This window comes from Erpetoichthys calabaricus, chromosome 5 (assembly GCF_900747795.2).
Source record: "Erpetoichthys calabaricus chromosome 5, fErpCal1.3, whole genome shotgun sequence".
NCBI classification, from domain to species: domain Eukaryota; kingdom Metazoa; phylum Chordata; class Cladistia; order Polypteriformes; family Polypteridae; genus Erpetoichthys; species Erpetoichthys calabaricus.
In genome coordinates, this window is record NC_041398.2 from 126,920,438 (window position 1) to 126,934,103 (window position 13,666).

The window sequence follows — 13,666 nt, forward strand, 5'->3', positions numbered from 1 at the left end:
GTTGATCTGAAACACGTGGTTCTTCAAGGTGACACAAACCTTTATGGAGAAAAAAATTGTAAAACAAAAATTTAACAACTGTTATCTTTGGCACAAGTTACAGCCTCTAGACATTTCTTATACAGTGTTGTCACCAATACTGACTTTATAGGATACTGAGACCTTTGCATTTGTCACATTTTATTTTTTATTTTTCCAATTTGATAATTTCAGCATTAGTGCATTAGTTTTCAGAAATGTCTATTTTGTTCCCTAAAGAGGTTGTGTTTACCTTTTTGAGTTTCAAAGAGAAAAATTACTTGGCAAGAAATGCTCTAACTTTTGCAAACAACTTGAGGCATTTATACAGTCATCTGCAAAAGCTTGGCCACTCCTGGTCGAATTAAATGATTGGTTGATTTTCTAAGTACACAAATAGACATGTAAAAAGGAAATCAAGTCATAACATGCTGAATACATCTATACATGGAGAAAATACAGTATTAAAGGTAATGTCAAATAATTTCGATTTTATCCTCGCAAAATAGGTTATTTTTTTTCCCAAAGTTATGTTTCCTGTCTGTTTTTATCAAAGGAAATATCTCAATTGAAATTGAAAATTTTTTAGTTTTCAAATTCCAAACGGAAGTTACGAATTTGCCAAATTGGTCAAAATTGGACAGTTTTGGCCTCATTTTATGAAATTAGCTATGTCCTTGTAAATGTTAAGGCAACTGCATGAGCAGTACTGAAAGATTGTTTAAAAAGTTGAAAATTGGACAGTTTTGGCCTCATTTTATGAAATTAGCTATGTCCTTGTAAATGTTAAGGCAAGTTCATGAGCAGTACTGAACGATTGTTTAAAAAGTTGAAGAAAATGACTGTTGTGTGAAAGTGCTTTAACATATCTGAGAGGGACAGAATTTCTAATGAAAATGTGAGTTGTGTTGTAACAACATGAACATAACTAATTTGATAAGAACACTTGGGAACATCACTGTGCTGAGCATACTGAATATGAGCAGTAAGAGCAGAAGTACCACTGAGGCAACACACCTGTCTCAGCCATCACTAAAGACATTGTTAGGAAAAAAGCAGAAATATAACTGACATTCAAAAATCAAAGACCTTTACAAATAAAATAATGGAGTTTATTGTATTAGGTGGATAATCCCACTTTTTTAATTGTGGAAATTCTAGGATTCCATAATTTAATTTAGCACTTAAAAAATGTGACTTACTGTAACATGCAGATGACATCTACTAATCCTTGCTGTATTAAAGATAGGGTGGCATGGTGGCGCAGTGGTAGCACTGCTGCCTTGCAATAAGGAGACCTGGGTTCGCTTCCTAGGTCCTCCCTGTGTGGAATTTGCATGTTCTCCCTGTGTCTGCGTGGGTTTCCTCGGGGTGCTCCGGTTTCCTTCCACTGTCCAAAGACATGCAGGTTTCGTGCATTGGCGATTCTAAATTGTCCCTTGTGTGTGTGTGTGTGTGTGTGTGTGTGCGTGCCTTGTTGTGGGCTGGCGCCCTGCCCGGGGTTTTGTTTCCTTGGAGGATGGATGGATATATTAAAGATGTACACTGCTGTGCCATTTCATATACAGTGCATCCAGAAAGTACTGAAAGAACTGTCAACTGTGGGACCTTATATAGACAGGTGTGTGCCTTTCCAAATCATGTCCAATCAACTGAATTTACCACAGGTGGACTCCAATTAAGCTGCAGAAACATCTCAAGGATGATCAGGGGAAACAGGATGCACCTGAGCTCAATTTTGAGCTTCATGGCAAAGGCTGTGAATACTCATGTACATGTACTTTCTCAATTTTTTTATTTTTACTTGAGATTTTTGCAAATTTATTAAACTTTTTTCACGTTGTCATTATGGGGTGTTGTGTGTAGAATTGTGAGGAAAAAAATGAATTTAATCCATTTTGGAATAAGGCTGTAACATAACAAAATGTGGAAAAAGTGATGCACTGTGAATACTTTCCGGATGCACTGTACATATACTCTTGTACACACTAATTTTAGCAGTGATCAGCCACTATAAAGTTTTAAAGTAGCATCTAGAGCTCTTATGTTAAGCCCAATGATTAATTTTTCACTTAAATAATATTATTCTGCATTTTCAAGAAATTTCTGGTAAACACACACTCTGCTCTCAGTGACATTTAAAAAAGTGCATAGTACATATTACATTAGGCAACACCAACAGTATATCAGAAACAGTGGAAGATTCTTCTCTGCCTAAGTTTGCTTTGGTCATGCTACCTTACCTCGAAATATCTGTCATCATTATGTGAAAATACTTTACTATTTAGAGCAGAGACTGGTCTGTAGGAGGCACACTTAGTGGCTCTTTGTTTTACTTCAGAAAAATCAGTAACTGATAGTTCCAACTGTGTTGTTAATCTATCTTTATATACAGAATGTGGTGAAATTCTTTTTGCATATGCTTGAACCATGATTAGCGAGTATAAAAGCATTAACTCAAAACTTTTGTCTCCCGTTCCTGAAATATCTCAAGAATATTTTGTCATTAACAAACAGAATCAAGACCTTTAAATTCTACATATTATGGTGTACTTCTCTAAAAATTTAAGGCATTTCAAAAGTAATAATATCTCCTTTGAGAGAATATAGGCTTCCAGTTACAAAGGTGACAAATACTTTAGAATTTTGATTTAGTAGTAAATGAATGGGTTCTCTTCCAGTACAGTATAAATAGTGTTCCATTCAGAATGAAAAATGAAGAATGTTTAAAACATTTAACTATTTACATACTTCTGTCTTCAGAGTGTACAAACACAATTTAGGAAGGCAAACAAAAGGCATCAACTGGATATACTTTGCTACAATAGCAGGTACTATATGCTGGAGACTTTTGAGTTTAGAAGGATTATGTAAAGGATTCAAATTACTGATGACCATCTGTGAAAGTCAGTGGGGACTCTTTTGAAACACTTTAACTCTGCCTAGACCTTGTATGAAACTTACAAGAGAAAGTGGAGCTCTTCTATAGTGACCATCACAGATCTCAACCCATCTATTGCTGCACTGAAATGACTACAGGTAAAAAGTGCTGATACGTATCATGGAGTGAAAAGTGCAAAAAGTGCTATCTGTGGTAAGCCAAGGCTAAAAAGAGTCATCCATTGTTGGATAAAGCATCTCTTCAGCTGAAGATCTTGTTGTGTTACTCTTTAAGAAAAACAGATTTTGACACAAGGACTAGCATGAATAACTAGATTAAACATGGCTCCCAAATCACATACACAAGGCAATTTACAATGTTGCTCCTCTTAGTGTTTCCTTCCAGTTATATCTGTGAATCATCATTTTGTTAAATTAACATTCTGAAGAGCTGGAAGAGAAATATACTCTGCCGTGCCCAACTGGATTCCTGTCTTTGCATTGCTAGAACAGGACACTACCCCAAATTTAGATATCTTGTTTCTTTTAAGATTTGGGAAACCTGGGCGGCACGGTGGCGCAGTGGGTAGCGCTGCTGCCTCGCAGTTGGGAGACCTGGGGACCTGGGTTCACTTCCCGGGTCCTCCCTGCGTGGAGTTTGCATGTTCTCCCCGTGTCTGCGTGGGTTTCCTCCCACAGTCCAAAGACATGCTGGTTAGGTGGATTGGCGATTCTACATTGGCCCTAGTGTGTGCTTGGTGTGTGGGTGTGTTTGTGTGTGTCCTGCGGTGGGTTGGCACCCTGCCCAGGATTGTTTCCTGCCTTGCACCCTGTGTTGGCTGGGATTGGCTCCAGCAGACCCCCGTGACCCTATGTACGGATTCAGCGGGTTGGAAAATGGATGGATGGATGTTTTACTATACAAGTTAGAATATTATTTCATTATTTGAGAAAGTGTTTTTTTTTTTTGTTTAACTTTTGTGTGTGTCACATTTACATTGTGGACCACCGGGTCGTGTATAGCTCCCTAAACCCAGACACAGACCGGCACAGAGGCACAAGTTTCCCCACACACTTTTATACCTGCGGTGGACTACTTTTTCTTTGCTCCCCACAGCACAGCACAGTACAACAAAGCACTACAAACACAGTCCTTCTTTCTTTTCTTCGCCTCCAGTCCTCTCCTGGCAAGCTTCATCTTCCTTCTCCCGACTCTGGCTCCTCAAATGGAGTGAGGTGGCTCCTATTATTCAGCACCTGGGAGTGCTCCAGGTGGTTCATCATGATTACCTGGAGTCACTCCCAGGTGTAGTGGAAATCCACTTTAGGGCTCTGTAGCTCCCTCTGGCTGCCCCCATGGAACTCATCTGGGCTGCACTAAACTCCAGCTCCCAGCGTGCCTTGCGGGAAACCGTGGTGCCACAGCCACCCAGGAGGACTGCCCTTTAGGGTCCCAGAGGAGGTATTGCCTCAGTGATGCTCTCTCCCCCGGTGGTTCCATTTCATTGGCGTCCCGGCCAGGTAATGGCCATGGCTGTGGCCGTCCGTCACAACATTTTAGAAGCTACCTCAGGTGAGTAATGAGTTGTTAAAGGGATATTGCATGGTTTGTTGGGACCCTCTCCCTGAATTGTGTTGCATAAACATACAGCTCAATGAAGGAGCCTCTTTTTCCAAGATAATTTGATCAGTGAACCAGTATGGTTAGATAGTTGTGATTTTGATATTGTGGTTTTGATTTGAAGCTCTTTTGTGTTGACAGAGTTTTCATCATAATGGTAAAATTATAGTTGGATAAAAATGGTCTCTTACTAAAATTCTATGATTATAATTAAATCTCATTGCTTGAAAAACAAGTCGCAACCATTCGAAAAGTCTTTCTTCTGTTTTTATTTTCAGAGTTTGGGAAAAATGAACTTTAAATATATAGTGGTTGCTCTTAAATACTCATTTCCAGAAGAACCCTGGAGTAGTCAGTTTGGTAATGGATAGGCATTGGATATCCGAGCTGTCAGGCCTCTTTGTGTTTTTTTAACTGCCACTAAGTTCTAAACCAAAGCTGTCATTTCTCTCGCTGGATGATAAGTGAAGTTGAGTTACTAGTTAATCCTACATAATTTATTACACTTAATAGTTGGAATAATGATAATCGAAATGATAATGTAATAATGAAGAAGCAATAAATGTACAATAATTATGAAAAAATATGAGGCCTACTTTGCATTGCTGCTACTTGTATTTGCAAAAGAAGCTGGGAACACTGATCAAACCAATGTTGGGAATGAGACCTGTTAATCACAGGTGGGTAATGAATAGATGTACATTCTTCATTGGTTTGTAGAAAATATAATGTAATACTTTTGAAAAGTGTACATCACTTGCACCTGTTTTAACTAAGATCACTTGTAATATATCCAGAACAAGACCTGAATTGTAAAATAAATCATCAAAAATTTGCCTCGCTAGGACATATGTTGTTGAATTTTCCTGTTTTTAAATGGTATTGGGGAAATGCTTATTTGTCAGTTAGTTTTGAATTTACAATTACTGAAAAATCCTTTAATAGTGTTAGTCAGTGTAACATTTAATGGGGTGACACTCTGCCATAAAATGTCCTCTGTAATATCTTACAATACATTGCTCACTTAGCTGGAAGAAACCTGTTCCACCCTCCATAACTCAGAGAGAAAAAATGGTGTCTGATTTTACTTAACACTAAAAAAAGTTAGATTCTCTACAAGGAATGATTCAAAGATTTGTCTAAAGTTAGCACAAACTCATTACTGTGGTACTAAAATTAATAAGCAGGGCCCCTGTTAATCTAATGTATGTGTCAGCATATATGAGGTACTACTGTCTGTATATTGATACTTTTGCTCACATAGCATTCGGGTTTGTTAGGGGAGGGGTGATGAGACCAGTTTGGTTTTATTTGATACAACACATAAATATATAGTAAGTACTATTGATTGAACCTTAATTGTACTGCATCTCATTCATTGTTATATGATTTATGTAATTAATGAAAATATATTGAAGTTGATGCAAGTTACAGGCTTCAAGACATAATTTTATAATATGTAATTAATTATTTTGTTTCCATTCCAGTTATTGTATAAATGACTGTATTAATATATTTCTTATTTTTCTAGGGTCGTCTTGCCTTTGGAAATTACTATCTTCCACAAACTCTGTGTGTCAACTTTGATGATGCCTTTCTGACATACACCACAAAACCTCCTTCTAGTCATCTTGACCAGTTTATGCATATTTTGAAGGGATCTTTGGAAAATGTGCGCGTGATGCTTGTCCCAAGCCCAAAATATGTGGGAATTCAGACTGATGAGTAAGGGGATTTACTGTGCTGTTTCCATTATAACCACGTATAATTTTAGTTATTCATGTCATATTCCCCTTTGGAATTGAAAATTGCCTGTTTTGAGCTTTAATGCTCATTATAGCCTCATGTATCATAGAGGTGAGATCAGTAGGAGTCCAGAATTACTTTAATCCTGTTTTTTAATGTTTACTTTATTGAAAACATTTTTATAGATCTGTCCAATTAAAGGTAAAGTCTGATGAACTGAGATGTCATGTAGATGACATAATGCCCTGAATGGCGTTATGTCCAGTAAAGTCGAAACTTTTTCTATACTGAACCCTTTTAGTATGACCTTAGTGTTTTGACCCAAACCAGGTCATTTGAAACTGCAACCCAAGAAACATGATGTGATTGATTCTTACTTGTTTTCAGTTGTTTATGTTTGGTGATTAACTCTTTCTCTGTGTGAAGTCCACAGTGAGTTATTTTGTATTGGTGATTCAACATTTTTGACTCGTTTTGCTTAATGCTAAGGAGGTTAGTTAGTTTGAACTGCAGTTCTCTACATTATAATGTCTTCAGTTAGACAGAGATTTAATATCACAACCAGAAGAAGAAACGTTGTCAACAGGTAATCCAAAAATCCACCCTATCTTTCATGAAATCCAGAAATGTTAATCAATCTTAATTGAGGAACTAAAGCAAAGATTGTTTTAACTAGGAAAGGATAAGAAGATCACACACCATCAAACAGAGTTTTATTTTTACCTGTAATCTCAGATGATCAGGAAGTGAACAGCACTGGGCTTTATACTGTTGCAGAACAACTTAAATTTTCCATAATTATGTTGTAGCAACTGATCCAGAAAATAGTAGTGCCCTTTAAAAACAAAGTATTGAAAAGAGAAACAGTATTCAATGTTTTTAAGTACTTTAAATTCCAAGTGCAGAAATGGATTTTGCTGGTTTGAAACCCTCAGAGAAAAAGAAAAGGTAGTAAAGTCAGAAAAAATGTAATATAAAACCAGATCACAGGACTAGGAACTTTTGGAATATGAGTTAATGTGATTGATTCAGACTTTGGATTCACGTTTTGGCAGTGTCATTTGGTTATTGTAGAATTCCCTGCTTTTGATACCTGCTTGCATTTTGGTTTCTGATTCTGTCTCATTTCCTGGTGTTAAACCTGTTCTAAAATTCTAGATCTTTTTTATCAGAACAGTAAGACATACAGTACTATTACTTAATAGATCAAGTCAGATACCACCTCAGCTACCTGGGGATGATGAAACTGATACATACATAGCATGGTATTTTCAGTCACTTAAAGCTGCAGCAGGTAGTGCATTATCTCCATGGCAAAAAAGGTGAAATGATTGTAATCGATTGGAAGGACAAGAATAAAGTTAGTAGCCTAAGCACTGTTCACAATGTAGCAACTATCATTGTTAGTGTCAGGGGAAATGTGGAAGTCACTAGCCTTGCACTAGTGCATGATTGTAATCGATTGGAAGGACAAGAATAAAGTTAGTAGCCTAAGCACTGTTCACAATGTAGCAACTATCATTGTTAGTGTCAGGGGAAATGTGGAAGTCACTAGCCTTGCACTATGGTAACCTACAGTAATACAATGGGTGTGTCGATTGTGCAGATTAGGCACTGACATTCTACCCTCTCAACAGAAAAAATATAACAATGTGCACAAAGAATCATGTTTCTGCTGTCCTGGTTTCGATGCTGGGCTGTGCATTGGTGACTATTTCAAAATGTATCAAATGAAGGATGTGTACCATTCTGCATTTGTTCAGCTGTGGACCACGGAAATACCTTTTCTTCTGTAGTTTTGGTTTAGTTTTGGTATTTGCATGTTTCTGTTACATGTAATATTGTTTCTTATTGGGAAAAAAAAAAAGAAGTAATTGTTTTGGCTTATTTTTCCAAGGGTACTTATGCTAAGAATGTTGATATATTTCTCCTTTGAGGCATTTTCTGATTGGCCCTGCTTTTTTTTAATTTTAAGTTATTCTTCCTTTTTCCCTTTAAGAACTAAGCTTAAAGAGGCAAGACTTTCAATCCTAACTACTTACTGAAGTGAGCTGCTAGTTATGGTTTCCATCTAAGGCCATGTCCACACTATTTTGTTTTCATTGAAAAGCGCAGACATTAGTATCCATTAGTGCTAATCAGTAAAATTTGGCAAAGCATTTTTCATAGCAAATATGCCATTAACCTTGTTTGCCAAACGTTTTCTTTGAAATTCTGAGAAGTTTCCAGCTGTAGCTAGGATGATGTATAGGTTCTAAAAGATCTGTTCACCTCAGACACTATGAAGCCTGTACTTTGCCATTGTCTTCTGGAGATATGCCCCTTAAACGCTGGTATATTGACTCCATATGTCAGTCCCCTCATATCAGTTTCAGGCCCATTTATTTAAACTTTCAGATGGACTTGGGAGCTTTGATTTCTGTGTATTGCACATTTCAGAAACTTTTGACCTATTGAGAACTTTCAGATCCGGACCCAGAGCAAGTCACTACTGCAGAATGAGTATGTCTATTATTTTGTATACGAAGTACAGTATATAGAAAGTTTAGTGTATAATAAGAAAATCACAATGTCATCACATTTTAATATAATAAAACACAAAAACTATGTACCAAACTTTAGTTTTATTTTAGACAGCATAGTACAAAACACCATTAGGTATATTTTGAGCGCGGTCTTGCTTCTACAAATATAAATGGCCAATTTCCTTAATAGGAATCTAATAAGCCATGTAATTTTGTGTAAACAGTCAAGCCATGCGATTCTACACGCTGGCCCTTCAGAAGTTCTTTAGACTATTCACTTTGTGGTTTAATGTTATACAGTACATATTACTACTGCATACTATGCTATAACTGCAGTACAGTATTTCATTATACAGTAATCCTTCCTTGATCGCGGGGGTTGCGTTCCAGAACCCCCCGCGAAAGGTGAAAATCCGCGAAGTAAAAACCATATGTTCATATGGTTATTTTTATATATTTTAAGCCCTTATAAACTCACCCACACTCTTATAAACATTTCCCGCACAGTTATACAGCATAAACCCTTTGTATTCTCTTAGATATTAGGTAAGATTCATTGAAATTATGTATGTAAACACACTGTTTATATACAGTAAAACCTACATATTATTTTAAAGATATCGAGCGTCTCTGATATCCCATATGTTACAGCCATTATGACAGGCAGGCCACCAGCAATAAATACGTACAATGCTAGAAAAATTGTATATTGTACAGTAAAATGTGTGTGCAGTGACACTAAACTATGTACATGTAATAAGTACTGTACGTAGAAAATTAATTATGTTACTCACCAACAATGACACGGCGACTTGTCCGATAACGATGAGTTTAATTTTACTGCACAACAAAGGAGAGCGTTACAGCTCTTCTAAAGGAGCCTCTTCAGGCGACTGTGTAGCACCACAGTTGTTCTTCTGGCAGTCTTCAATCCAGATCCCTAAAGCAGATTCCATCCGGACTATCGCCTTATTACATCCACTTACAACTCGTTTTGCGCCCTGGTTAAAGGACACTGCGGCCATAGATCTTATATTCTTTTCCTCCTTTTTAAATAAAAAAGAATCGTGGACTCATTGATTCCGTAATGGCGTCCTGCAGCGGTGTAGCTGTTCCCTTCCTTCAACATATCCAAAACTTTTACCTTTTCGGAAATCGTTGGCATCTTCCGTTGGCGCTTGGGCACGGCCCCTGAAGCAGTAGCAGGAGCACGTTGATGCTGAATGAGCGAGACGAGACTTCCTGGTTAACGCAGCGGAATTGAATTCTGTGCTCCGTTGCTGAGCCAATCAGCACACAGGAACTTAACTGCATGCTCTGATTGGGTAGCTTCTCAGCCATCCGCCAATAGTGTCCCTTGTATGAAATCAACTGGGCAAACCAACTGAGGAAGCATGTGTCAGAAGTAAAAAGACCCATTGTCCGCAGAATCCCGAGAAGCAGCGAAAAATCCGTGATATATATTTAAATATGCTTACATATAAAATCCGTGATAGAGTGAAGCCGCGAAAGTCGAAGCGTGATATTGCGAGGGATTACTGTAGTCGGTACTATACCACAGTAAGCCTTGTGGAGAAGATGGATAATTGCATCCTCCACTCCAATCTTTGTCCTATATTCAGTCTCATTCCCTTTATCAACACACCCTATAAGTGCAAAATCATTTGAAACTTTCTGCAAGTGACATGACCTGGTGTTTGTTTATATTTATAGTCTGAGGAGTACAGAATGAATGTTCTTTGTGGTTCTCCAGTACTGCTCACATCCGTATCAGTGTCTGTGAATTTGTGATGCAGGCTATTTCTGAGTATTGATTTTTGTGATGATTGATTAATAATCATCAAAGTTCATTATAGTGTAGTTTTTTTTTTGGCCACATTTCATCTTTTAATTGTGGTGAATTTTCAAGTTTTTATTTTATGACAGTTTGTCTTCAGTTCCTCAAGCTATTAGAAATTCTCATTTTCGCTATTCTGACTTTAACCTTTGCTCTTTCCTCTCAACTTTTGTTTTTTTCTTAGTGTTTTGACTCTGGTGATTTATTACAGTTTTGGATAGTGATGCATTGCAGTTCTAGTCTGGCAGCGATTATGGTTAAGCACTTTGGTTTAGAAAAAAAAATTCAATTTTCAGAAAAGTTTACTTTGTAGGTTTCAGTTTTGCTTACTTCTCAATAAAGATATTTTTTCTTTTTTCTAAAATGCACATCTTCTGGTTAACTGCATTTAACATCAGAGCAGTGCTCTCTAACACTTTTTTTGGGTTCATTCCACTTTTTCTATTGCTTGCATAGCAGTAGCAGAGCTCCTGTAAAATTTTCAACAAAATGAAAATGAGTTAAACGGAGTCTAATCAATAGGTAGGTCACAGCCATGGACTAACCTTCGCTCCAGCTTCAACTGGGGATAACATTACTGCTGAGCTTAACTTGCAGCACCCTAGTATGTATGTTTTTCAATTTTAACAAACCCAAAGCATCAGTTGCTGCCCGCTAGAGTTAAACTCAGGAACTCAGAACTTAGAAAGTTGTTGCAATTGAATCATTTGTGTTTTTATTTGTAACTTTTTGGGTACTTCCCTGGTTTTGGATTTTTTTTTATTTTTCAGGATTTTACAGTACTGGATTTTTGTTTTTTAATAATTATACTATTTTTGGTTATTTTTACGTATGGTGAAGAATTTCAGTGTAAGAGTAATTAGTGTTTATCTGTTTGTTTCCTTGGTTCTCCTTTATTTTTGCTAATTAAGTAAATTAAAAAAAAAATTGTAAATTCATTTTTTGTCTTTTAATTGATAAAGTTTAAGGGGTGGTTGTTGCTTGTGGATATAGTGTTATTCTGTTTTAGCTGTGAGCGGCCTTTTGAGGGCAGTAACGGCACCTAGTAATAGAATTACCTGTTTAGGCAAAATAAAATGTTTAGGAAATAAAATACCGGACTCATTGTTAGATGGATAGATAGATACTTTATTAATCCCAAGGGGAAATTCACATACTCCAGCAGCAGCATATTGATTAAAAACAATATTAAATTAAAGACTGATTAAAAATGCAGGTATAACCGACAATAACTTTGTATAATGTTAACGTTTAAAGAGTAGAATTAAAGAGTTGCATAGTGTGGGGGAGGAACGATCTCCTCAGTCTGTCAGTGAAGCAGGACAGTGACAGCAGTTTGTCGCCGAAGCTGCTCCTCTGTCTGGAGATGATACTGTTTAGTATGCATGCTTCACACACCAGTTATTAAACATCTATAGCTACTAAGTCTTTGCAGACTGGTTTTACTGTATGCTAGAATGTTTGCTGTTACTTGCTTTTAATATCAACTGCAAAGTGAAAAATTATGAGGTTACCCTGTTATAATATATTGTCATATAAAAAATAAAATAAAAAGCTAAATGATACCACACATTTTATTCCTAGAATAATAGAAGCAGATTAATGAATTGTAAAAATATCATATCAAATACTTTTTATAATTGTATTAAACTTTTACAATGCACACAGAGTTTTGACTTTTATTTAAACTGTTATCTCTTACACAAATAATGACTTCTTATTTGTATATCATCCTGTTGTTTTTTAGGCCACCAAGATTAATGGGGGAGGGATTTGTAGTAATGCAGTCCAATGATGTGGATATCTATTATTACTGTGATGAGCCAGGCAAGTACTCTACTTGTAATATTTTAAAATAATTGTTGCATCCCTTTCATCTTCATACTCAGAAATACACTGTCTGTTTTGTTTACTTTTGATGTAGGTCTAGTTCCAGAGGAAATGGAAAATGGAGAAATGGAAACATGCAGTGAAGACACAAAGCTTCAAGATTTGCCACCATGCTGGGGTTTGGATATTGTTTGTGGAAAGGGGACAGATTTTAATTATGGACCATGGGCTGATAGACAAAGGTTCTTATTGCCTTTCATTAATAAATATACCACATATATGGGTCTTAAATTTTTTTGCAGACTGCCCTTTGGCATTCACTCCATACTTGAATCCATTGTCCCGATAATGTACACAGAGAAGATGTCTATAATGAAAAGTAAATGGTATAGAACTATAAATAGGTGGTTGATCTAGGCTTGAAGTCTTTACCTCATTACCTGTTATTCCCAGAGGGGGAATTTGGAATATCCTAAAGTGGATCTGATATTAAGATTCCGTGGTATAGCATCATGCTTAAGAATCTTCAACCACATACCTGGACACAAGAAGTCTCCAACTAGAACAACTATGTGTCAATACATAAACTCTGTCACATAATGTGCTCAAAACAAGAGAAACTTGATTAATTAAAGTAAGGAAGAAAAGAACTGTGCATGATGTGATATAAATTTAGATATCTTGAAGTGGACTAGAGTGTAAATATAGCAATTAATTTGAATTTATCTTTTTTACCTCTTCTGTTTTGATGTTCCTTTAACATGGCTTTTTAAAAACAGTTATTTATTCCACAGATAAATGTATCCAAATCATCTTTGAACTTTTATATTTAAATCTTCCAGAGATTCTTTGTGGAAGTTTTTCTTCCCTGCTGACTTTCAACCAATGAACGTTACAGATATTGCAATGCCAGGAAAGCCTAGACAAATTCTTGCATTTGAGCTAAGGATGAACATCATTGCAGATGCCACAATTGATTTACTCTTCACTAAAAATCGGGTATAGTATCTCCCTTTATTCATTTCTTATATATTTCCTTGAGTCATGTGGGATGAATGACTTTGAAGACAATCAGGATATGATTTAATTCTCTCTCTTAGACTAATGCACTGCTTATTTAATTATGATGGTCAAATCATGATTGTTTTAAGATCTTATATATTAGATTTAGATATTGCTTAGGATCTAAGTAGTTTCTGTTTACTATCC

General features: G+C 36.4%; 1 protein-coding gene across 10 annotated transcripts in view; it reads left to right on the plus strand.

Annotated features, from left to right (window-relative positions):
- Positions 1 to 13,666, plus strand: part of kiaa1109 (KIAA1109 ortholog) — a 371,922-nt gene that overhangs the window by 94,113 nt on the left and 264,143 nt on the right. For all 10 annotated transcript variants that reach the window (XM_051928377.1, XM_051928381.1, XM_051928382.1 and 7 more), the window contains exons 9-12: positions 6,051 to 6,244; positions 12,375 to 12,454; positions 12,552 to 12,699; positions 13,300 to 13,456. In XM_051928377.1, the coding sequence (XP_051784337.1) occupies positions 6,051 to 6,244; positions 12,375 to 12,454; positions 12,552 to 12,699; positions 13,300 to 13,456 (579 nt within the window). The remainder of the gene's footprint in view (positions 1 to 6,050; positions 6,245 to 12,374; positions 12,455 to 12,551; positions 12,700 to 13,299; positions 13,457 to 13,666) is intronic.